This window comes from Piliocolobus tephrosceles, chromosome 5 (genome assembly GCF_002776525.5).
Source record: "Piliocolobus tephrosceles isolate RC106 chromosome 5, ASM277652v3, whole genome shotgun sequence".
NCBI classification, from domain to species: Eukaryota; Metazoa; Chordata; class Mammalia; order Primates; family Cercopithecidae; genus Piliocolobus; species Piliocolobus tephrosceles.
In genome coordinates this window covers 98736823-98761408 of record NC_045438.1, presented here as the reverse complement: position 1 = coordinate 98761408, position 24586 = coordinate 98736823, and the positions used below count along the sequence as shown (strand labels likewise).

Here is a 24586-nt window from a genome sequence, read left to right as displayed (position 1 = left end):
TTTTATATTTTTAGTAGAGACAAGGTTTCACCATGTTGGCCAGGCTGGTCTCAAACTCCTGACCTTCAGGTGATTCACCCACCTTGGTCTCCCAAAGTGCTGGGATTACAGGCGTGAGCCACCATACCCAGCCTCTCCATTAATTTGTGTATCTGCCACCTGGGGACCCACTGTAAAATAACTAGTACTGTTCTTTTATGGATAGTACTGTATTATTTTCACACCTGATTTCATTAATTCCAGTTAACGTATACCAACCTTTGTGCTCAAGATCTAGAATGCTAAACTCTTCACTTTGGAAAACAGTTTAATCTCCATGTAGTGAAAACCACTAATTTTACAGGTGAAAAAGTGTAGGAATGACTGAGCGATTTGCCCAGTGCTCATGTGGCTAAAGATCAAGCCTGCCCACCTTATGACTTCCATTTTTTGCTTTTAGTGAGTAAAGCAGTAAGGATTAAAAGTGTATGTTCTAGAGCCAGACTAGATGGGTTCCAAGCCCAGCTCTTAATATTTAATAGCTATGTGACCTGAGGCATATTAAACTCTTTAAGTCTTAGCTTCTTTATTTGCAAAATGAGGATATTCCTTATTTATAAAATTATGACAATTAAGTTAATATACATATTCTAAATTATTTACATTGTCTAAGTATTAACTATCATGTTTTGTTCATTATTCTACCTTCGGGACCTAAAACAGTACCTGCACAATGACTGTTTGCTAAATGAATCATTGAATGGATAAAGGGTTAGCTGCCTCCCCATGCCATTGTTGACTAGTTGACTCAAAAAAAATTTTTGTAATATATATTTTTGTGGAAGAATGGTTCTCACTGTCAGACATCAATAGGTTAGTTTGAGTTGCAGAAGGTAAGTGAAACCTGTAGGTAGGATTACTTTTAAGATTTTTGATCTACATTAATATGTTATGGAGAAATAATATGGCTGAACATTTCCCAAATTTAGTGAAGGACAGATTCAACACAATGAATGAAAACCAAGCAAGATAGTAAGACTTCGTTTAGGCACATTGTAGTCATCAGTTGGACTGGTGAAAACTAAAGATTAAGAAAAAAACTTGGTTGGGCTTGGTGGCTCATACCTATAATCCTAGCACCTTCGGAGGCCGAGGCAGGAGGGGATTGCTTGAGCCCAGGAGTTCAAGACCGGCCTCAGCAAAAAAGTGAGACCTTATCTCTACAAAAAATTAACTGGGCATGGTGGTATGCACTTGTGGTCCCAGCTACTTGGGGCCCTGAGGTGGGAGGATCACTTGAGCCCTGGAGGTTGAGGCTATAGTGAGCCATGATTGCGACGCTGCACTCCAGCCTGGGCGACAGAGCAAGACACTGTTTCAAAAACAAAAACAAAAACAAACAACACAACAAAAAACTCCTTTTGGAGGGCAGTGGCCAAGTCTGTAAATGCCACTCCAGGAATGGGAGCTGTTATATTCCTTCCTCTTCCACTTTCCACTGCAACCAATAAAGATGGTTTGTAAAAAAAAAAAAAAAAAAGATGGTTTGTAACATTAAAAAAAGAAGGAAGAAAGGAAGGGAGGAAGCAGGAGAGGGAGGGAAAGAAAAGAAAAAGAAAAAACTGAAAGTTCTCAGAGAAAAATACGTTACATACAAGGGATACATTACATACATGGGAGCAATGGTTGACCGCTTCTCATTAGGAACAGGGAAGCTAGGAGGTACATGAACAACTTCTTAAAGTACTGAAGGAAAAAACAAAATCTGTCAACCTAGAACTCTGTATCTGGTGAAACTATCCTTCACAAATGAAGACAATAAAATCACAATGCGATACCACTACACACCCACTAAAGTAGCTAAAATTTAAAAAAGACTAACAATACCATCTCTTGGCAAGCAATTAGGAGTCTTATACAGCTGGTGAGAATGTAAAATGGTACAATCTTTCAGGAAAACAGTTTAGCAGTTTCTAAAAAAGTTAAACATACATCTACCATATGACCATCCATTCCACTTTCAAGTGTTTACCCAAGAGAAATGAAAGCATATATCCAAACAAAGAATTGGGCCAAAATGTTCATAGCAGCTTCATTTGTAATCACAAACATGGAAACGACCCAAATGTCCATCAACAGGTGAATGGAAAACAAATGGTGGTATATCCACATACTAGAAAGCTACTTAGCAAAAAAAAAAAAAAAAAAAAAGAAAGAAAAACTACTTAGCAATAAAGACGAATGAACTATTGATACATCCAAAAACATGAATGACTTTCAAAATAATTGTGCTAGGCAGGACATGGTGGCTCCTGCCTGTAAATTCCAGCACTTCAGAAGCCCAAGGTGGGATGATTGCTTGAGGCCAGGCATTTGAGACCAGCCTGGACAATATAGCAAGACCCCCATCTCTATTTAAACATTTTAAAAAAATGGTTGGGCATGGCGACTCATGCCTGTAATCCCAGCACTTTGGGAGGCTGAGGTGGGCAGATCACCTGAGGTCAGGAGTTCAAGACCAGCCTGGACAACATGGTGAAACCCTATCTCTACTAAAAATACAAAAATTAGCCAGGTGTGGTGGCTGGCGCCTGTAGTCCCAGCTACTCGGGAGGCTGAGGCAGGAGAATCTCTTGAACCTGGGAGACAGAGGTTGTAGTGAGCTGAGAACGTACCATTGCACTCCAGCCTAGCAACAGAGCAAGACTCCGTTTCAAAAAAAAAAAAAAAAAAAAAAGGAAGGTCCCCTGTTATTTTCCATTATAACTTCTTCTTTGTTTCCTTCTAAACACTTAACCACAACATGTAATTATCTTATTCATTTGACTATTATTTCAGCTTTGTCTCCTCTACTAGAATTGAAATTCCAAAGCAAGGATCTTTCCTTACTTTTTGTTTAACCATGGTATTCAGTGTGTGGTGCATAGTAGATGTTCAGTAGACATCTGTTGAATGAATGAATGAATAGAGAGGGAATCTGGGAGTGCAGTCTGCAGTCTGCTTCTCCTCAAATATATTTATTTCACTGACATTGTCTTCAGTTTTAACTATGAAAACCTGCCCTTGGGTATTAAAAATCAATCTATAGTTCATATGTTTTCCAGCCATCTTCCTAATGTGCCTTGGTCTTTTTCTAGTTTGGACTTGCGCTATGTTTTCTTGCTTGTTTTTTTTTTTTTTTTTTTTTTGTAGCCCAGGCTGGAGTGCAGTGGTGCAATCCTGGCTCACTGCAACCTCTGCCTCCTGGGTTCAAGCAATTCTTCTGCCTCAACCTCCTGAGTAGCTGGGATTACAGGCGCATGCCACCACGCCTGGCTAAATTTTGTATTTTTGGTAGAGATGGGGTTTCATCGTGTTAGGCTGGTCTCGAACTCCTGACCTCAAATGATCTACCCGCCTCGGCCTCCCAAAGTGCTGGGATTACAGGTGTGAGCCACCCCACCCGGCTGGCTTGCTCGCCCTCTCTCTCTCTTTTCTTTTCTTTCTTTCAAAGAAACGGTCTCATTCTGTCGCTTAGGCTACAGTGCAGTAGCGTGATCATAGCTCACTATAATCTCTGACTCCTGGGCTTGAGGGATTCGCCTGCCTTAGCCTCCTAAGTAGCTGGGATTACAGGCCCACACCACCACACCTAGCTACTTGCTTGATTTTTTTTTTTTTCGCTTTCTAACATCTTTTACTTCTTGACCTTTCGAAACATCCAAAAATTAGTAATATTATAATCTGTGTCACAATCTTAACAGTTAAGAAAAAACATAAAATGAAGGCCTAGAAAAATCTTTGTTACTCATCTAGAATTATTTGGTATAACAGTATTTTCCAATGGAGGAAGACTATTGGATTTCAGGCATAAAATAATGCAGAAAAAAATCTCAAGGCATCACAGGGAGAGGGAGATAACTTCTGACTCTGGTTTCCCGTGTTTCAGGCCAGAAAGAGCAAGGGGAGAAAAGTATCTGTCCATGGGAACAAGTAATCATGCTTTAAAGGACAATTTCATTCAAACCCATTCATTTCCTTTTCATGCAAAATTTCAAAGATAAAGCAACATAAAATATGGGGCCAAAAAAAGGGAGAAGGTCTTCAAGGAGAATTTGTGCCTTTAAGTTTTTACTGGTACAACAGTCCTTCAGCCTGGAGGTACTCAGACGAATCATGAAAAAGAAAAAAAAACTTTATTTCAAGCAGGTTCAGTGATATATGTGTGTGCTACAGCAAAGGCTGGTTGTGGCAAAGTTTCATTTCAAACTGTATGATGTGGGCTGGGGAAGGTAGCTCACACCTATAATCCCAGCACTTTGTGAGGCCAAGGTGGGCTGATTACCCTGAGGTCAGGAGAGACCTGCCTGGCCAACATGCCAAAACCCTGTTCTCTACTAACAATACAAAAATTAGCTAGGTGTGGTGGCACGCACCTGTAATCTCAGCTACTAGGGAGGCTGAGGCAGGAGAATCTCTTGAACCCGGGAGGCGGAGGTTGCGGATCACGCCACTGTACTCCAGCCTGGGTGACAGAGCCAGACTCAAAAACAAAAGAAAATAAAACAAACCAAAAAAACAAAACTGCCTGATGCATAATTTTGACATTATGTGGGAACATATAACTTCTGCCAAAATGTAGATTCAATCCAACATTATTAATTGTAGTCCCTAAGTTTTCATAACCAAAAAAAAGAGAATAACCTTACAGTTACCTACTAAGGTAATGAACTGTGAAATCAATTCCCCAACATTGCTTTGAAAATAAACCCCTTGGTTGTTAAGAGAAACTCCAACTTCCAACTCCATCCGAATGTATTATTTAACCGGTATTCTTCAGTCATCATCTACTGTTGGCTTGATTGTCACTCCTCTTCTTATCTGATCCCAACCAATTAAATGCCAATGTTTTTCAACTCTTCTGCTAAGGGCAATTTTTTCTCCTACCTCTGTGCACACTGGATTGGTCAAAACAATTTTACACAAATCAGCCTTGACAGCTCTAACTCTCCCTCCTGTCGACAGGGATCCTATGTTCACCATGAGCACTTCATTCTTAAACAGCTTTTGAACCTTTGCTGCTTTCCTGTCTCCTTCAGTGCGTACACCTAGAAGCCGTTTAAGCAGGAAATAGGAAATTTCCAATTCTGTGAATATCTCAGGTAAAGCTCCAACTGCACCAAGTACTTGCCCCACCATTCTGTCAGCCCGGCACAAAGTGGGGTCAATTTTTGTTCCAACTCCAATAAGACCGCCTGGAGCAGCATATTGCAGATCATTATGCTCTGCAAAAAGTGATACAATTTTGAAAAAGATTAGTTTACACATGAGTTTTCCTTCACTATCTTTGGAAACAATACCAGGTCTTACTTCTATCTCCTGGTCCACCTTTAATACTCCTTTTAGGATACTACCACCAGCTACACCTCCCTTAAGGTCATCAACTTCACAGCCAGGTTTGTTGACATCAAAAGATCTCATACCAATAAGCCAGGGCTCTGAGGTAAAGTCTCTTGGGGATACTGGAATTTTGTTTACTATGTACTCAAAAACAGCTTCAATATTGTATTTCAGCTGAGCCGAAATTGGAATAATGGGAGCTCTCTCTGCTACTGTACCTTGGACAAATGCAAGGATCTGTTTGTATTGTTCTTTAGCTGGACTTTCTTTTACCAAATCAATTTTAATTTTTTAATTTTTTATTTTTCTGAGACGGAGTCTTGCTCTGTCGCCCGGGCTGGAGTGCAGTGGCCGGATCTCAGCTCACTGCAAGCTCTGCCTTCCGGGTTCACGCCATTCTCCTGCCTCAGCCTCCCGAGTGGCTGGGACTACAGGCGCCTGCCACCATGCGCCACTAGCTTTTTGTATTTTTTAGTAGAGATGGGGTTTCACCGTGTTAGCCAGGATGGTCTCGATCTCCTGACCTCGTGATCCGCCCGTCTCGGCCTCCCAAAGTGCTGGAATTACAGGCGTGAGCCACCACGCCCGGCCAATTTTATTTTGTAGAATCAAAATATGCTTCAGTTTCGTGATCTCTATAGCAGCCAGGTGTTCAGACGTCTGAGGCTGAGGACAAGATTCATTACTAGCTATCAACAGAAGAGCTACATCCATCACTGCTGCACCATTCAGCATAGTAGCCATCAAAATATCGTGGCCAGGACAGTCAACAAAGGAAATATGTCTGACTGATTTGAAGTTCCCTTTTGTCCCTGCAATGTCTGTAGGAAACTCATCAGGTGTACTGCTCCCACAAGATCTATAACATTCTGGCCGAGGGCAACTTGGGTCATCAAGTTTATAAATCTTAGCATTGGCATATCCAAGCTTGATTGTAATATTTCTTTCTAGTTCATTTTTGAACCTGACGGTGTGAACTCCAGAAATAGCTTTGACGACTGTGGATTTCCTATGAGCTACACGATCCATTGTACCCATATTAACTGTGGCTTGTCTGCTGATAACTTCGTGTGAAAGTAGCGTCAACTTGGTAACATCCAACGTGGTGAGATCCTGACGCGAAAGATGCGGCTGCCCCAGAGTCACTCCAGCTTCTCCACCCGCCATGTTGCCAGAAGAGCTATTTGCTTAGTTTTTTAAAGTTTGCCTAGGAGTGAGGGTTTCACCCAGGCCCTGGTAGAGGCAGGGAACATCCTTAAGCATCATTGCCTTGCTGTCTACTTAGCAAATAAAGAATGACATTTTCATGTGGCCTAATCAGAAGAGTTGATCATACTTATAACTAGGACTGGTTTAAAGACAAGTAGGGGATGGTAAGGGCTGAAGGAGCTCATTGAGAACAGAGACATGCCTCTGTTTCTTTATCATCCAACCATCAATCCATCCCCTCTTTCAGTAATTGTAGTGTACTGAGCTCTGACCCAGACAAGAACCATTCTACATGTTTTATACATATTAACTAATTTAATTCTTACAGTTACTATAAGGGTAAATACTGTTAATATCCCCAGTTTATCAATGAGAAAACATACAGCCAGGCATGGTGGCTGACACCTGTAATCCCAGCACTGTGGGAGGCCAAGGTGGGTGGATCACCTAAGGTCAGGAGTTCGAGACTAGCCTGGCCAACATGGTGAAAACCCATCTCTATTAAAAATACAAAAAAAAAAAAAAAGGCCGGATGCGGTGGCTCACGCCTGTAATCCCAGCACTTGGGGAGGCCAAGGCGGATGGATCACGAGGTCAAGAGATTGAGACCATCCTGGCTAACATAGTAAAACCCCGTCTCTACTAAAAATACAAAAAAATTAGCCGGGCCTGGCGGCGGCCGCCTTAGCCCTAGCTACTTGGGAGGCTGAAGCAGGAGAATGGCATGAACCCGGGAGGCGGAGCTTGCAGTGAGCCGAGATCCTGCCATTGCACTCCAGCCTGTGCGACAGAGCGAGACTCCACCTCAAAAAAAACCAACCAAACAAACAAAAAATAGCTGGGCGTGGTGGCAGGTGCCTGTAATCCCAGCTACTTGAGAGGCTGAGCAGGAGAATTGCTTGAACCCGGAGGCAGAGGTTGCAGTGAGCTGAGATTGCGCCATTGCACTCCAGCCTAGGAGACAAGAGCGCAACTCCGTTTAAAAAAATAATAATAAAGTAAAATAAATGAGAAACCTGATAAGCACCTATTAAGCATTATTGTTCAGTGGTCTTTGAGAATGATCAGATACTCGTTATTGAGTCAGATAATGCAGTTTACAAAAAAAGCTATAGTAGTGGTTCACGCCTGTAATCCCAGCACTTTGGGAGGCTGAGGCAGGCAGATCACAAGTTCAGGAGTTGGAGAACAGCTTGGCCAATATGGTGAAACCCTGTCTCTACTGAAAATACAAAAATTAGCTGGGCGTAGTGATGGGTGCCCGTAGTCCCAGCTACTCAGGAACCTGAGGCAGGAGAATTGCTTTAACCTGGGAGGTGGAGTTGCAGTGAGCCGAGATCACGCCACTGCACTCCAGCCGGGGTGACAGAGCAAAACTCCGCCTCAAAAAAAAAAAAAAAAAAAGCTATGATAATTTTCCAAATCATTTTTGAAAGGTAATGATGATAGAACAGTATTTAAGCAAAATTACATATACTGTTTTAGGATTATGGAAAGTGTTGTTGCCATATAAATTATACATTTTAAGATGAAGTCAGTGCTAAACAGGAGAAATAAAGTGCTGTGGCTGCAGGAAGGACACTGGGGGAATGGAAAGAACACAGTATTGGGTTTGGAGAGACTTGGCACTGAATCAGGTCTCTATTGTTCAAGAGTTTTGTGATCTTGGGCAAAGTGCATTAGCTTAAGTTTCCACAATTCTGAGTAAGAGTAATGAAGCCTCTGGAGGTCTTGTGAATTCCCCACATTGAGCTGTGTCCTTATCCGTGCTTTCCCATCACTGTCTGCAATGTCTTGCATATCATTTGCCACATGGAAAGTACCTTTATTTTTTATTCTATTTATTTATTTATTTTTGAGACGGTGTCTTACTCTGTCACCCAGACTGGAGTGCACTGGTGTGATCTTGGCTCACTGCAACCTCAGCCTCTAGATTAGCTGGGACTACAGGTGCCTGCCACTACACCCAGCTAATTGTTGTATTTTTTAGTAGAGGCGGGGGTTTCACCATGTTGGCCAGGCTGGTCTTGAACTCCCTACCTTAAATGATCCAACCATCTTGACCTCTCACAGTCCTGAGATTACAAGCATGAGCCCCTGTGCCTGGCCAGAAAGTACCTTTTTTAAAAATTAACTTTATTTATTTATTTATTTATTTGGGACAGGGTCTCCTCCTGTGGCCCAGGCTGGAGTGCAGTGACACTATCATGGCTCACTGCAGCCTGAAACTTCTGGGTTCAAGTGATACTCCTTCCTCAGCCTCCCGAGTAGCTGGGATTTCAGGTGCTTACTACCAAGCCCAGCTAATTTTTTGTGTTTTAAGTAGAGAGAGGGTTTCACCATGTTGGCCAGGCTGGTCTCGAATTCCTGACCTCAGGTGATCCGCCCACCTCGGCCTCCCAAAGTGCTGGGATTACAGGTGTGAGCCACCATGCCCAGCCTGAACATTTCTTATTGTCATGACTTTGGGATCCTACTGGCGTCTAATTAGTGGCAGCTAATGATGCTGCTAAACGTCTTACAGTGCGCACAACAGCCCCCTACAACAAGACACCATCCAGCCCCAAATGTCAACAGTGCCGAGGCCGAGAAACTCTGCTCTAGAAAAAATAAAGCTAGGTACACAGTTTGAGGCTTTATCATGGGACTCCAAGTCCAGTTTTACAATCTCCAACACTGATTAGGACTAATAAATACTTGTGGAATAAATTTAAGCCTTGAAAAACCAGTTAAATGGTAAATTCAGGGCAAATGTTGAAGAAAAATTTACCAGATACAGAAAGGAAGAGGAAGTACTTTTCCTCGTCAGTCAGGCCATCTCTTCAGACATATGTCATCTTTTTTTTTTTGAGATGGAATCTCACTTTGTCGCCCAGGCCAGAGTGCAATGGCACGATCTCGGCTCACTGCAAGCTCCGCCTCCCGGACATGCCATTCTCCTGCCTCAGCCTCCTATAGTAGTTGGGACTATAGGCGCCCGCTGTCACGTCCGGCTAATTTTTTTTTTTTTTTGTATTTTTAGTAGAGATGGGCTTTCACCGTGTTAGCCAGGATAGTCTTAATCTCCTGACCTCGTGATCTGTCCACAGGAGATTGAGTGGATACAGGAGTGAGCCACTGTGCCTGGCCATATGTCATCTTTAAAAGGATTTTCAGGCTAGGTGTGGTAGCTCACGCCTGTAATCCCAGCACTTTGGGAGGCCGAGGCGGGTGGATCACCTGAGGTCAGGAGTCCAAGACCAGCCTGGCCAACACGGTGAAACCCCATCTCTACTAAAAATACAAAAATTAGCCGGATGTGGTGGTGCGCATCTGTAGTCCAAGCTACTTGGGAGGCTGAGACTGGAGAATTGCTTGAACCTGGGAGGCGGAGGTTGCAGTGAGCCGAGGTGGTGTCACTGCACTCTAACCTGGGCAACAAAGCGACACTGTCTCAAAAATAAATAAATAATTTTTTTTTAAAAAAGAAAGGATTTTCAGGTCAGATGTGTTGGCTCACGCCTGTAATCCCAGCACTTTGAGAGGCTGAGGCAGGTGGATCACCAGGTCAGGAGTTCAAGATCAACCTGACCAAGATAGTGAAACCCCGTCTCTACTAAAAATACAAAAATTAGCCAGGCGTGGTGGCAGGTGCTGTAATCCCAGCTACTTGGGAGGCTGACGCAGAGAATCCCTTGAACCCAGGAGGCGGAGGTTGCAGTGAGCCAAGATGGCACCACTGCACTCCAGCCTGGGTGACAGAGTGAGGCTCCATCTCAAAATAAAATAAAAGGATTTTGCTCAGCCAGGTGGGGTGGCTCACGCCTGTAATCCCAGCACCTTGGGAGGCGGAGGCAAGAGGACTGCTTGAGCCCAGGAGTTTGAGACCACCTTGGGCAACATAGCAAGACCTTGTATCTATGGAGGAAAAAATGGATTTTCCTCTAATAAGGATCACTTTCTATTTCATGTAAAGATGGATATGTTTGAAACAATCCACCAGTTTAAATAATATTTAATTTTTTGTTTAAATCTTGTAATTTAATTTAATTTTTTTGAGACGGGGTGTCGCTCTGTCACCCAGGCTGGAGTGCAGTGGCTAGATCTTGGCTCACTGCCACCTCCACCTCCCGGGTTAAAGCGATTCTCCTGCCTCAGCCTCCGGAGTAGCTGGAACTACAGGAGCGTGCCCCAAAGCCCGACTAATTTTTATTGTATTTTTGGTAGAGACGGGGTTTCACCATGATAGCCAGGCTGGTCTTGATCTTCTGACCTCATGATCTGCCCGCCTCGGCCTCCCAAAGTGCTGGGATTACAGGCGTGAGCCACTGCTCCTGACTTTTAATTATTTTAGTTACATTTTCTAGGCAACTTGATTATCTTTGATTATGTTGTTTCAGCCTATTTAATTGTATGTTAGATTTCAGGGATGGATAATGGAAACAAACAAAAAGTCTTTGCACATTTAGCTTTTTTTTTTTTTTTTTTTTTCTGGAAGCAGAGTCTCACTCTGTCACCTAGGTTGTAGTGCAATGGTAGGATCTCAGCTCACTGCAACCTCTGCCTTCCGGATTCAAGCGATTCTCATGCCTCAGCCTGTTGAGTAGCTGGGATTGCAGGCACCCCCCATCGTGCCTGGCTAATTTTTCTATTTATAGTAGAGACAGGGTTTCACCATGTTCGCCAGACTGGTCTTGAACTCCTGGCCTCAGGTGATCCACCCACCTTGGCCTCCCAAAGTGCTAGGATTACAGGTGTGAACCACCACGCCCAGCCATTAAGTATTCTTAAATTGTTTCTTGACTGGGCATGGTGGCTCATGCCTGTAATTACAACACTTTGGGAGGCCATAGCAAGAGGATTGCTTGAGCTCAGGAGTTCAAGATCAGCCTGGGTTGGGCCAGGCGCGGTGGCTCAAGCCTGTAATCCCAGCACTTTGGGAGGCCGAGACGGGTGGATCACGAGGTCAGGAGATCGAGACCATCCTGGCTAACATGGTGAAACCCCGTCTCTACTAAAAAATACAAAAAACTAGCCGGGCGAGGTGGCGGGCACCTGTAGTCCCAGCTACTCGGGAGGCTGAGGCAGGAGAATGGCATAAACCCGGGAGGCAGAGCTTGCAGTGAGCTGAGATCCGGCCACTGCACTCCAGCCTGAGCGACAGAGCAAGACTCCGTCTCAAAAAAAAAAAAAAAAAAAAAAAGATCAGCCTGGGCAACATACGGAGACCCTGTCTCTACAAAATATAAAAATAAATTAGCTGGGCGTGGTGTCACACCTGTGGTCCCAGCTACTTGGGAGGCTGAGGCAGGAGAATTGCTTAAGTCCTGGAGGTTGAGGCTGCAGTGAGCTGTGATCACACTGCACTCCAGCCTGGGTGACAGAGAGCTTGTCTCAAAAAATAAAATAAAATTATTTCTTGCAGTTACTAAGCATACATTTGAATCTCTGAGGTTAACAGTATGGGCTCCTTTTAGAAGTAAACAGATTACTGAATCAAAAAAGAATTAACCAGGTCGGGCAACATGGCGAAACCCCATCTTTACAAAAAAAAAAAAAAAAAAAAAAAAAAGCTGGGCGTGGTGGGGAGTACTTGTGGTTCCAGCTACTTTGGAGGCTGAGATGGGAGGATCACTTGAGCTCTTAGGGCAGAGGTTGCAGTGAGCCATGATTGTGCCAGTGCACTCCAGTCTGGGTGACAGAGTGAGACCCTGTCTCAAAATAAAATAAAATTAAAATTAAATAACCAAAATATACAACTATTAATGTAGAAAAGGTACAATATCAAGCTGAAAATAGCAAATGAGTTCAAGAATAGGGAGTAACTACAGTAGGACTGTTTGTACAAAAAAGAAAAAAGAGGGTATAATGTTGTGGTCATATCACTCAAGAGTTTCCAAAGGACAGTATTAGAGATTGTAAAACAGTATGAAGTACAGTCACTAATTTCTACTTTAGTCAATCTTTTGCCTTATTTTGTTTAAAAAAAAAAAAAAAGGATGTCTTAAGGTTAAAACTCTTAATAAAGTCACAGAGCTTTTATTTTATAATGCTCGATTAGAAGTTAAGGAGAGGCCAGGCATGGTGATCCTCAAGCCTGTAATCCTAGCACTTTAGGAGGCTGAGGCAAGCAGATCACTTGAGCCCATGAGTTCGAGACCAGCCTGGGCAACATTGTGAGATCCTGTCTGGAAAAAAACCCAAAAAATTTAAAAAATAAAATCAAAGAAGTTAAGGGGGAAAGTTTTTAATCAGAATGCACAGTTGGTTGGTAGGAAATCCAGACAGCCTTGTAATACTGTCTAAAGCCCAGAGTATTGAAATGCAAATGTCTGCATTGAAACAACTGATCTCAACATAAGAGTGATTACTTTGTTCTGGGTTATGGTTATTCCTATGTTGTCTTTTTTAGGATTTATAAGTGACCCTGTGTATTGTTTGAAGATTTGTGTGAGAGGCTGGGCATGGTGGCCGACACTTGTAATCCCAGCACTTTGGGAGGCCCCAGGTGGGCAGATCATGAGGTCAGGAGTTCGAGACTAGCTTGGTCAACATGGTGAAACTATGTTTTAGTCTCTACTAAAAATACAAAATTTAGCCAGATGTGGTGGTGCACAACTGTAATCCCAGCTACTTGGGAGGCTGAGGCAGAAGAATCGCTTGAACCTGGCAGGTGGAGTTTGCAGTGAGTTGAGATTGTGCAATTGCACACCAGCCTGGACAATAGAGTGAGACTACATCTCAAGAAAAGAAAAGAAAGAAAAAAAAAGATTCATGTGAGAGCAGATGAAAACACTTGACACTTCACAAATCAAAACACTAGTTTTGGGCTGGGCGTGGTGGCTCACACCTGTAATCCCAGCACTTTGGGAGGCTGAGGTGGGCGGATCACGAGGTCAGGAGATCGAGACCAACCTGGCTAATACAGTGAAACCCTATCTCTACTAAAATTACAAAAAAATTAGGCGGGCATGGTCAGGGGCACCTGTAGTCCCAGCTACTTAGGAGGCTGAGGCAGAAAAATGGTGTGAACCCGGGAGGTGGAGTTTGCAGTGAGTCGAGGATAGCGCCACTGCACTCCAGCCTGGGCTACAGAGTGAGACTCTGTCTCAAAAAAAAAAAAAAACCAAAAAAACAAAAACACAGTAGTTTTATTACAGAAGGCTGCCTTAATGCTAGAAAGCTAGAAGACAATCAACAGGAATGATTGTCCCAAGACTGGAGAAGATAGAGCTGCAAGGAGAATAGGCAAATTTTTGCACTGTTCTCATAAATCCTGGGCTTCTTTTACACTAGACATTCCATAATTAGTTATATAAGTAGCTATTTTTAGAGTCAGGTCTGCCTATTACAGAGGGTTTTCTTTTCTTCTTGGACAGGGTCTTGCCATGTTGACTAGCCTGCTCTCAAACTCCTGGGCTCAAACAGTACTCCTGCCTCAGCTTCCCGAGAAGGTGGAACTACAGGCATGCACCACCATACCTGGCTTTCTCCTTTCTTCTTTCTCCTCCTCCTCCTTCTTTCTTTTTCCTCGTCTTCTCTCATCTTCTTCGTCGTTTTTGTTTGTTTGTTTGAGACAGGGTCTCATTCTGTTACCCAGGTTGGAGTGTAGTGGTGTAATCTTGGCTCACTGCAACCTCCGCCTCCTGGGCTCAAGTGAGCCTCCCACCTCAGCCTCCCAAGTGGCCGAGACTACAGGTGCACACCACCATGCCTGGCTAATTTTTCTCTTCTTCTTCCTCTTCTTCTCCCTTCTCCTTCCTCCTTCCTCCTCCTCTTCTTTCTTCTTCTCCTTTTTTTTGAGACAAGGTCTCTCTCTGTTGCCCAGGCTAGAGGGCAGTGGCATGATCATCAATCTGTGCAGCTTTGACCTCCTAGGCTCAAGAGATCCTCCCACCTCAGCCTCCTGAGAAGCTGGGACTACAGATGCATACCACTCAACCTGACTTATTTTCTTTTTCTTTCTTTCTTTCTTTCTTTCTTTCTTTTTTTTTTTTTTTTTGGTTGAGATGGGGTCTTGCTGTGTTGCCCAGGCTGGTCTTGAACTCCTGGGCTCAAACAGTCCTGCCTCAGCCTCCAGAGTCAGTTTGCAGACATTCTTACATCTCCTTCTCCACCTCTACACCTCTTTTCAACAAAATCCCTATTCTTGTTTCATTAGGACTACATTAGGACTACAACAAAATCCCTATTCTTGGTGAAGTCAGGAGTCTTTTTTTTTTTTTTTTTCTCAAGATGGAGTTTTGCTCTTTTTGCCCAGGCTAGAGTGCAATGGTGTGATCTTGGCCCACTGCAGTCTCTGCCTCCCAGGGTCAAACGATTCTCCTGCCTCAGCCTCCCAAATAGGTGGGATTACAGGCGCAAGCCACCACACCAGGCTAATTTTTGTATCTTTAGTAGAGACGGGGTTTCATCATGTTGGCCAGGCTGGTCTCGAACTCCTGACCTCAGGTGATCCACCCATCTTGGCCTCCAGAGTGCTGGGATTATAGGTGTGAGCCACCGTGCCCAGCCAGAAGTCTTTAAAAAGAAAAAGAAAAATCAATCAATCAATGAAGGCCAGGCTCAATGGTTCACACCTGTAATCCCAACACTTTGAGGGGGTCAAGGGAAAAGGCTTGTTTGAGCATAGGGCAATATAGTGATACATCACCCCTGCAAAAAAAAAAAAAAAAAAAAAAAAAAAATTAGCTGAGTGTGCTGGCACACTGTAGTCCCATCTACTTGGGAGGCTGAGGTGGGAGGATCACTTGCGCCTGGTATGTCGACACTGCAGTGAGCTGTGATTGCACCACTGCACTCCAGCCTGGGCAACAGAGCAAGACATTGTCTCAAAAAAAAAAAAAAAAAAAAAAAAAGAGTGCATTTCATGATATGTCAGTTGTACCTCAGTAAGTTTATTTTTTAAAGATGAAAGTGTCTCAAGTACTCATCCCTCTTCCCAAATCATTTTATTTCCTTTGGCAGGATACTGTTAAAATACCAAATTCTTGGCCGGGCGCGGTGGCTCACACCTGTAGTCCCAGCACTTTGGGAGGCCGAGGTGGATGGATCATGGGGTCAGGAGTTCAAGATCAGTCTGGCCAACATGGTGAAACCCCATCTCTACTAAAAATACAAAAATTAGCCAGGCATGGTGGTGGATGCCTGTAATCCCAGCTGCTTGGGAGGCTGAAGCAGGAGAATTGCTTGAGCCTGGGAGGCAGAGGTTGCAGTGAGCCAAAATCACGCCATTGCACTCCAGCCTGGGTGACTGAGCAAGACTCTGTCTCAAATAAATAAATAAATCAAATTGTTTTCTAAAAGTCCTTCAGGTCATTAAGTTACCATGTGTTTATATGTGCATAAAAGCATACTGTTCACACATATGCACAAAATTATTTGAACTCACTGGGCCTCCAGTTATGTTTTAGTGACATATGATGACTATGTGTGGCCTGGTGCGGTGGCTCATGTCTGTAATCCTAGCACTTTGAAGGGCCAAAGAGGGTGGAAAAACCCTGTGCTCTACTAAAAATACCCCCAAAAATTAGCCGGATGTGGTGACACACACCTGTAGTACCAGCTACTCAGGAAGCTGAGGTGGGAGGATTGCTTGAGGCGGAAGTTGCAGTGAACCAAGATCATGCTACTGCACTCCAGCTTGGGTGACAGAGTGAGAGCCCCAACTAAAAAAAAAAAAAAAAAAAAAAAAAAAAGGCAATATCGTTTGAAATCACATTACCAGTTTTCAGCCCTGAAAGCTGAAACAGCCTCTTTTGAATCAAAAGTGATGGAAAAGAAATTCTTAGAATCCTGTAGAAAGAGGAAAATAGCATTCATATTCCTCTCACCACTATCTATTCCATTTCTCCTAGTTCCTGATGTATTGTGTGGTTCTTTTTTTTTTTTTTTTTTTTTGGTTTTGTTGTGTGTTTTTGTCCTGATACTGATTGTTTTGTTTTGTGGTTTGTGGTTGTGAAAATTGAGTTCGAGAATTGAAGAGAAATTGATTCTCAAGAGAGAATAAAAATAACCCTAAAGATTGAGCTTGAAGAGGTCAAATATATTTTCTTCCTTCTGTACTATAAACAAAGTGCAGGGGCAGGTACATTCCTTGTAGAAAATCATCAAACTTTTGAAATAACCTAAAGATAAACTTTTTTTTTCTTTTTGAGACAAAGTCTTGCTCTGTCACCCAGGCTGGAGGGCAGTGGCATTATCTCAGCTCACTGCAACCTCTGCCTTATGGGTTCAAGTGATTATCCTGCCTGAGCCTCCCGAGTAGCTAATATTTTTGTATTTGCAGTAGGGGTTGGGGGGGTTTCACCATGTTGGCCAGGCTGGTCTATGAATGCCTGACCTCAAGTGATCTGCCTGCCTCCCAAAGTGATGGGATTACAGGTGTGAGCCACCACGCCCAGCCTGGAGGGCTCCTGGGAGGTGGCAAGGTTTATCTTGATAAGATACATAACATAATGTCCATCATTTGAACCACTCACAAGTGTTTCAGTGGCTAAACTATATCCACAATGTTGTGTAATTATCACTATCTATACCTAAAATTTTTTTTATCATCCCTGACAAAAAGTTTATACCCTAACAACTCTCCCTTAGACAAGGTGGCATGGAAATTAAAAATAAAACAAAACGGAACAAAACAAAAAAAACTCTCCCTTCCCACTCCCCATAGTCCCTGGTAGATGCTCCTCTACCAGATAGTTTTTAAATATTTGAATTTTATTTATTTATTTATTTTTGAGACAGATGCTCGCTCTGTCACCCAGGCTGGAATGCAGTGGTGCTATCCCGGCTCACGGCAACCTCCGCCTCCCAGGTTCAAGCGATTCTTGTGCCTCAGCCTCCTTAAGTAGCTGGGATTACACGGGCATGCCACGACGTCTGGCTAATTTTGTATTTTTAGTAGAGATGGGGTTTCAGCATGTTGGCCAGGCTGGCCTCAAATTCCTCACGTCAAGTGCTCCACATGCCTTGTTCTCCCAGAGTGCTGGGATTACAGGCGTGAGCTACCGAGCCCAGCCCTTCTGCTCTTTATTAATATGTTTGTTTTTACAGAGGTCTTTATAGTTTATTTAGGCCCCCTGAATTTCACAAGTTGTGAACACTTCAACATTGCGTTAGAGTGTCAAGTCCTACTCATGTCTGAACAGTGAAAGTACTGATAAAAAAAAAAAAAAAGATCTTATGCTAACAAGTTATTATTTTTTAAGATAGAACTGGCCGGGCGCGGTGGCTCACACCTGTAATCCCAGCACTTTGGGAGGCTGAGGTGGGCGGGTCACGAGGTCAGGAGATCGAGACTCTCCTGGTTAACACGGTGAAACCCTGTCTCTACTAAAAATACAAAACATGAGCCGGGCATGGTGGTGGGCGCCTGTAATCCCCGCTACTGGGGAGGCTGAGGCAGGAGAATGAAGTGAACCCGGGAGGCGGAGTTCGCGGTGAGCCAAGATTGTGCCACTGCACTCCAGCCTGGGTGACAGAATGAGACTCCATCTCAAAAAAAAAAAAAAAAAAAAAATACAAACTGTAACTTAATTAACAGCCTTGTTAATTATTCTTTTCCAAAGCTCTTTGTGAAATTACTCACCCTGCTGGTCACATGTGAGGCATTATCTCATTCTCTGTACCTCCCAAATCCATTCATAGTTTGTCCTTCTCACTAACTTAACTTAGGCCTTCATCAGTGTTAAACTATTCCAGTCCATGAAAAGTAGTTTTGTAAGGACCTAATGAAATAGCTAGGGTTTTTATTATCTATTTACTTTTTTAAAGCTAAAACATTACTCAATTTGTGTGGCCATGTTGCAACTGTGAGAGTTTTGGCTAGTCAATATTAGCTCAGGGGTAACATTCATTAAAATTCAAACCAGTTGTTAACTTGAAAAAACAGCAGTGCAATAATATATCCACTTGGAATTTACTCCTTGTTCAGTGCTGTCCTGAGTTCCCAGGGGCTACAAAATAACCACACTGGCCAGGTTCCGTGGCTCACACCTGTAATCCTAGCACTTTGGGAGGCCAAGGTGGATGGATCACCTGAGGTCAGGAATTAGAGACCAGCCTGGCCAATATGGTGAAACCCCATCTCTACTAAAAATACAAAAAAATTAGCTGGACGTGGTGGCAGGCACCTGTAATCCTAGCTACTTGGGAGGCTGAGGTAGGAGAATCGCTTGAACCAGGAGGTGGAGGTTCCAGTGAGCCGAGATTGCACCATTGCACACCAGACAGGGTGACAGGGCGAGACCCTGTTTCCAAAAAAAAAAGAGCTACACTATTTTTGAGGAGCTTTCATTTCAGTGGGAAAGGCAAGATAAATGTACATGAAACTATAATGCATTTATTAATTAAGTAGACAACTCCCATTTGCTGCAAGTCACTGTATTATAAATTATTTAGTCCTTACAACTATTCAGTGAGATAGGTATTATAACCATTTCACAGATAAGAAAACAGAGGCTTTGATAAATTAAGAAACTTGCTTAAGGTAGCAACCCACAAGTGACTGCCTGGCTCCAAAGCAAATCTTTTTTTTTTTAATAAATTAAAAAAAAAAAAGAGAGAGATGGGGTCTTGCTATATTGACCAGGCTTATCTTAAACTCCTGGCCTCAAGAGATTCTCCCATCTCAGCCTTCCAAAGTGCTGGAACTACAGGCATGAGCCACCATGCCTGGCCTCCAAAGCAAATTCTTTTCCCCTCCACCACTCAGATTATCTAGTCCACTCTCCTCCATTTAAAAAATAAAGAGTTAGGCCGGGCGCGGTGGCTCAAGCCTGTAATCCCAGCACTTTGGGAGGCCGAGACGGGTGGATCATGAGGTCAGGAGATCGAGACCATCCTGGCTAACACCGTGAAACCCCGTCTCCACTAAAAAATACAAAAAAACTAGCCGGGTGAGGTGGCCGGCGCCTGTAGTCCCAGCTATTTGGGAGGCTGAGGCAGGAGAATGGCGTAAACCCGGGAGGCGGAGCTTGTAGTGAGCTGAGATCCGGCCACGGCACTCCAGCCTGGGCGACAGAGCGAGAGTCCGTCTCAATAAATAAATAAATAAATAAATAAATAAATAAATAAATAAAGAGTTAGCATAGGGAAAACAACTTATTTTCTTCCTAATTTATAATAATAGCTGTTGTTAAAATCAGTGTAACAAGAATAATGCGCTTAGGCAAAAAGATCATGCTGATGTAAGAAGCTCATACCAGCCCATTCATAAGAATATGTTTTGCATGGGGTAAACGCTATAAAGAAAAAACATTTAAACTAAAATTTAAAATATTTAATCTAAATTTAACTTAAATTTTTAAAATTTTGCATTTAAATCTAAAGTTATTTTAAAAGTAAAGCTACAGTGCTAGAATCTATCAAAGAAGGTAGATATAACTGTGATTTGGTGCCTATCATGTTTGCAGAGATCATTTAAGTCAGTCCCCAGAAGACCATGTCAGCCAGCCCTCCGAGGTTTGTTTCTGGAAGACTAGGAAGAAACCAGAATGTTTCCTACTTAGATTTTCAAAAGTGGTAGCTCATTTAAGTAAAGTTCCTGTTGGTCAGCACTGATAATGTCATCAATAGGTAAAGGCCAGGCTGCCACCAGGGTATTCAACATGTAGGCCTATGCCAAAATATGCCAGAATTCCTAGGACTTCGAATGGAAGGTGGAGAGAGCATTATCATCCCCTAAAGAGCTTTGTCCAGAGATTCAGTGAGGTTAGGAAATGATAACATAGACACAAAAAAAGTAAGGGGGAATCTTGCCTAGCATGATCAGGAAAACAACCGATTAATCAAGATTATGGTAGGATGCTGTGATTGATGGTTACACATAACAAAGTCCTTAGGATTATTTCTTTCTTTTTTTTTTTTTTGAGACGGAGTCTCGCTCTGTGGCCCAGGCTGGAGTGCAGTGGCCGGATCTCAGCTCACTGCAAGCTCCGCCTCCCGGGTTCACGCCATTCTCCTGCCTCAGCCTCCGGAGTAGCTGGGACTACAGGCGCCCGCCACCTCGCCCGGCTAGTTTTTTGTATTTTTAGTAGAGACGGGGTTTCACCGTGTTAGCCAGGATGGTCTCGATCTCCTGACCTCGTGATCCGCCCGTCTCGGCCTCCCAAAGTGCTGGGATTACAGGCTTGAGCCACCGCGCCCGGCCAGGATTATTTCTAAACATAATTCTTATTCTGTGTGAGTATTTAATGGGAACTCTCTGAACTCTCTTTGCAATTTTTCTGTAAATCTAAATTATTCCAAAATAATTAGAGAGAAATAGTTGAAGAAAAAATCTTATCACTTCCTTGATGGGATTAAGGAGTGGTGGAGTCTGGAGGGGGAGTTAGCGGTAGAGGGTAGGGAAAGCGGGACTGTTGGAGGGATGCACCTCCCTTCCCAAGCAATGTACTTTGGAAACCGCAAGAACATGAAATCCTAACAGTCTTTTACTGTTAGAATGGGAGGTAAAAGCACAGGGAAGTTACCCTAAGAAGCTAACTATCCTATATGTAAACTTAAATCATCAGTATTTGTGGCTGGGCATGGTGACTCACGCCTGTAATCGCAGCACTTTGGGAGGCTGAAGCAGGAGAATCACTGGAGGTCAGTAGTTCGAGACCAGCCTGCTCAATATGGTGAAACCTGGACTCCACTAAAAAACCACAAAAATTAGCTGGTCATGGTGACAGGTGCCTGAAGTCCCAGCTACTAGGGAGGCTGAGGGAGGAGATTCGCTTGCACTTGGGAGGCAGAGGTTGCAGTGAGCCAAGATTGCGCTACTGCATTCTAGCCTGAGTGACAGAGTGAGACTTGGTCTCAAAAGAAAAAAAAAAATTGTATTAAAAAGAAATAATAGGCTGGGCATGGTGACCGATACCTGTAATTCCAGCACTTTAGGAGGCTGAGGTGTCTGGATCACTTGAGGTCAGGAGTTTGAGACCAGCCCGGCCAACATGGTGAAACCCTGTCTCTACTAAAAATTCAAAAATTAACCAGATGTGCTCGCTTGGATCCAGGAGGCAGAGGTTGAAGTGAGCCAAGATTGTGCCATTCACTGCACTCCAGCCTGGGCAACAGAGGGAAACTCTGTCTCAAAATAATAATAATAATAATCATCATCATCATCATCATCAATATTTGTTCTCACATGGAAATCCATTTTAGTTTTAGTTCCAATTTTATTTACACTGTTAGTGCAATAACTCTTTTTCAAGTTCACCTGTCGTCTCACAGCTGCTGCTAAGAACTCTCAAAATCAATCACTTCACTTTGATGGATCTCTGTTGGTAGCCTTGAACTCGAGGTCGTTAGGGGGAAGCAAGCGTTTCAGGGTTAGAAATGTGAATAATAACAGTAACAAGAGTTAGAGGCAGGCCGGGCGCAGTGGCTCACGCCTGTAATCCCAGCACTTTGGGAGGCCAAGGCGGGTGGATCACGAGGTCAGGAGATCGAGACCGTCCTGGCTAACACAGTGAAATCCCGTCTCTACTAAAAATACAAAAAATTAGCCGGGCGTGGTCACGGGCACCTGTAGTCCCAGCTACTCTGGAGGCTGAGTCAGGAGAATGGTGTGAACCTGGGAGGCAGAGCTTGCAGTGAGCCGAGATCGTGCCACTGCACTCCAGCCCGGGCAACAGAGCGAGACTCCGTCTCAAAAAGAAAAAAAAAGAGTTAGAGGCAGGGCATGGTGGCTCATGCCTGTAATCCCAACACTTTGGGAGGCTGAGGCAGGTGGATCACCCAAGGTGGGGAGTTTAAGACCAGCCTGACCAACATGGAGAAACCCCATCTCTACTAAAAATACAAAATTAGCCGGGCATGGTAGCACATACCTGGAATCCCAGCTACTTGGGAGGCTGAGGCAGGGGAATAGCTTGAACCTAGGAGGTGGAGGTTTTGGTGAGCCGAGATCACACCATTGCACTTCAGCCTGAGCTACAAGAGCGAAATTCCATCTCAAAAAAAAAAAAAAAAGAAAGTTAGAAATTACAGATCTATTTTATTTTTAAATTTTGTTTGATTTTATTTATTTGAGACAGAGTCTCACTCTGTCATCCAGGCTGGAGCGCAGTGGCATGATTGCGGCTCACTGCAATCCTGCCGTCCCTGGCTCAGGCACAGATCACATTTTAAAAGCAAGTAAATATGGCTGAGTACAGTGGCTCAGGCCTGTAATCCCAGTACTTTGGGAGGCCGAGGTGGGCGGATCATGAGGTCAGGAGTTTGAGACCAGCCTGGCTAAAGTGGTGAAACCCCCTCTCTACTAAAGATATAAAAAATAAGCTGGGTGTGGTTGCAGGCGCCTATAATCCCAGTTACTCGGGAGGCTGAGGCAGGAGAATGGCTTGAACTCAGGAGGTGGAGGTTGCAGTGAGCCGAGATCGCGCCATTGCACTCCAGCCTGGGTGACAGAGGGGAGACTCCATCTCAAAAAAAAAAAAAAAACAAGTCGATACAACACCTTAGTTGTTGCCTTCTATTGTTACAGATGGCTCCTCTGAGAGACGAATGTACTTGGCCTTCCTACATAGCATGATGCTTTCAACACCTGATGCTATGAATACGTAAATGTTTTCCACCTTCTCCCTCCCCCTTCATTTTCCTTCTTATTTCTTCCCCTTTGGTTTCTCTTTTCTCTCTCTAGTATAAAAATGCTGGAAAGTGATACACTAAAATGTTGTCTCTGGTGAGTGCGACTGTGGATAGGTAATTTTCTTTACCTTCTCCACTTTCTACTTTCACCTTTGCCAATGTTAAGTCAGTCAGCAAACTTTAAAAAAAAAAACATGTAGCTGGGCATGGTGGCTCATGCCTGTAATCCCAGCACTTTGTGAGGCCAAGGCGGGTGGATCACTTGAGGTCAGGAGTTCGAGACCAGCCTGGCTAACATGGTGAAATCCTGTCTCTACTAAAAATACAAAAATCAGCTGGGTGCGGTGGTGGGCGCCTGTAATCCCAGATACTCAGGAGGCTGAGGTAGGAGAATTGCTTGAACCCAGGAGACGGAGGTTGCAGTAAGCCAAGATTGCGCCACTGTACTCCAGCCTGGGCAACAGGGCGAGACTCCATCTGAAAAAACAACAAAAAAGCCACATGTGTATGAGAAGGGAGAACCCTGTGGAAGGAACCACTGGCTACCTTAAAAAGAGGGAAAGTAGGGAGACTAGTGATATGTTTGTGTTTCTTCACCACTTACGTGTAGCTTTTGAAAATAGTAAGGAAAAATTAAAACTTTCTCTAGTTTTTTTTTTTTTTTTTTTTGCTCCATTTTCCTCCTTTTCTTGCTGATCCTATCTTCTCACCCTCCCCAACTGAGAATTCTTTATTAGCAAAGCAGCTGGCTGACACTTGCTGGAATGAAAGAGCCACTGTCCAGTCTTGCTATTTAAGTTTAAGTCACACTGCATTATGTATAGCCTCTTTCTCTTGGAGGATTGAGATACCTCTTTATAATTCCACTGCTATTTTTAACATCCTCACACAGCAAAGAGCATGCTAGTCCCTTCATCTTTGAGCTGGTCACTAGTTTTCTGAATCTCCATTTTCCCAGGGCAGATAACACAGAGCAGGAGAGATCTTCATAGTTAGAATGCGGTCTTGGGTCATTACCTCTTTCCATACTCTTAAAGAATCCAGACCTCTTAGTTATTAAAAGGCCGTAGGGAAATCAGGAGAACACATGTATATTGTTTTGTATTGGGTGAATGATCTTATAATCATTTATAACTTCAGCAGCATCACACCACTTTGCTCTCTAATCCTCAGTGAAGACTGCCCCAGACAATGAAGAGCTCAGTACATCCGGCAAAGGCAAAAGATATTCCAGCAGGCGCTCCAGGCTCTCAGTCCCCAGGCCATATGGCCTTGATAACTTCCCCGATTACTCTGGAAACTGTTGATTTTTCAGTCTGCACTTGAAACAGAGCTGTAATTGTCCATTGAGCACAGAGGAAGAAGGTAAGTCAGCCCCTGGAGAAGGTACCCTGAGCACTGCCCTGTTGCCATGGCTGTGCCCAGGGCACTCGGCTTGCAGACAGAGAATTATACCCAA

At 43.6% G+C, this 24586-nt stretch overlaps 1 protein-coding gene across 1 annotated transcript; it reads right to left on the bottom strand.

The window, feature by feature from the left end:
- Window positions 1–4613: 4613 nt before the first annotated feature.
- LOC111547449 (eukaryotic translation initiation factor 2 subunit 3-like) lies at window positions 4614–6537 on the bottom strand. The gene is made up of 2 exons (XM_023219249.2): window positions 5957–6537; window positions 4614–5644 (listed from the first exon to the last, which is right to left on the bottom strand). Exons 1-2 carry the CDS (start codon window positions 6523–6525, stop codon window positions 4795–4797), a joined length of 1419 nt encoding a protein of 472 aa, XP_023075017.1. The 5' UTR covers window positions 6526–6537; the 3' UTR covers window positions 4614–4794.
- Between the last annotated feature and the right edge of the window lie 18049 nt (window positions 6538–24586).

Coding starts and splice junctions, on each gene's coding strand:
- LOC111547449 (XM_023219249.2), bottom strand. CDS start 6,525: ATGGCGGGTGGAGAAGCTGGAGTGACTCTGGGGCAGCCGCATCTTTCG. Junction 5,645..5,956: donor CATATTTTGATTCTACAAAA/TAAAATTGGCCG, acceptor AAATTAAAAAAT/TAAAATTGATTTGGTAAAAG.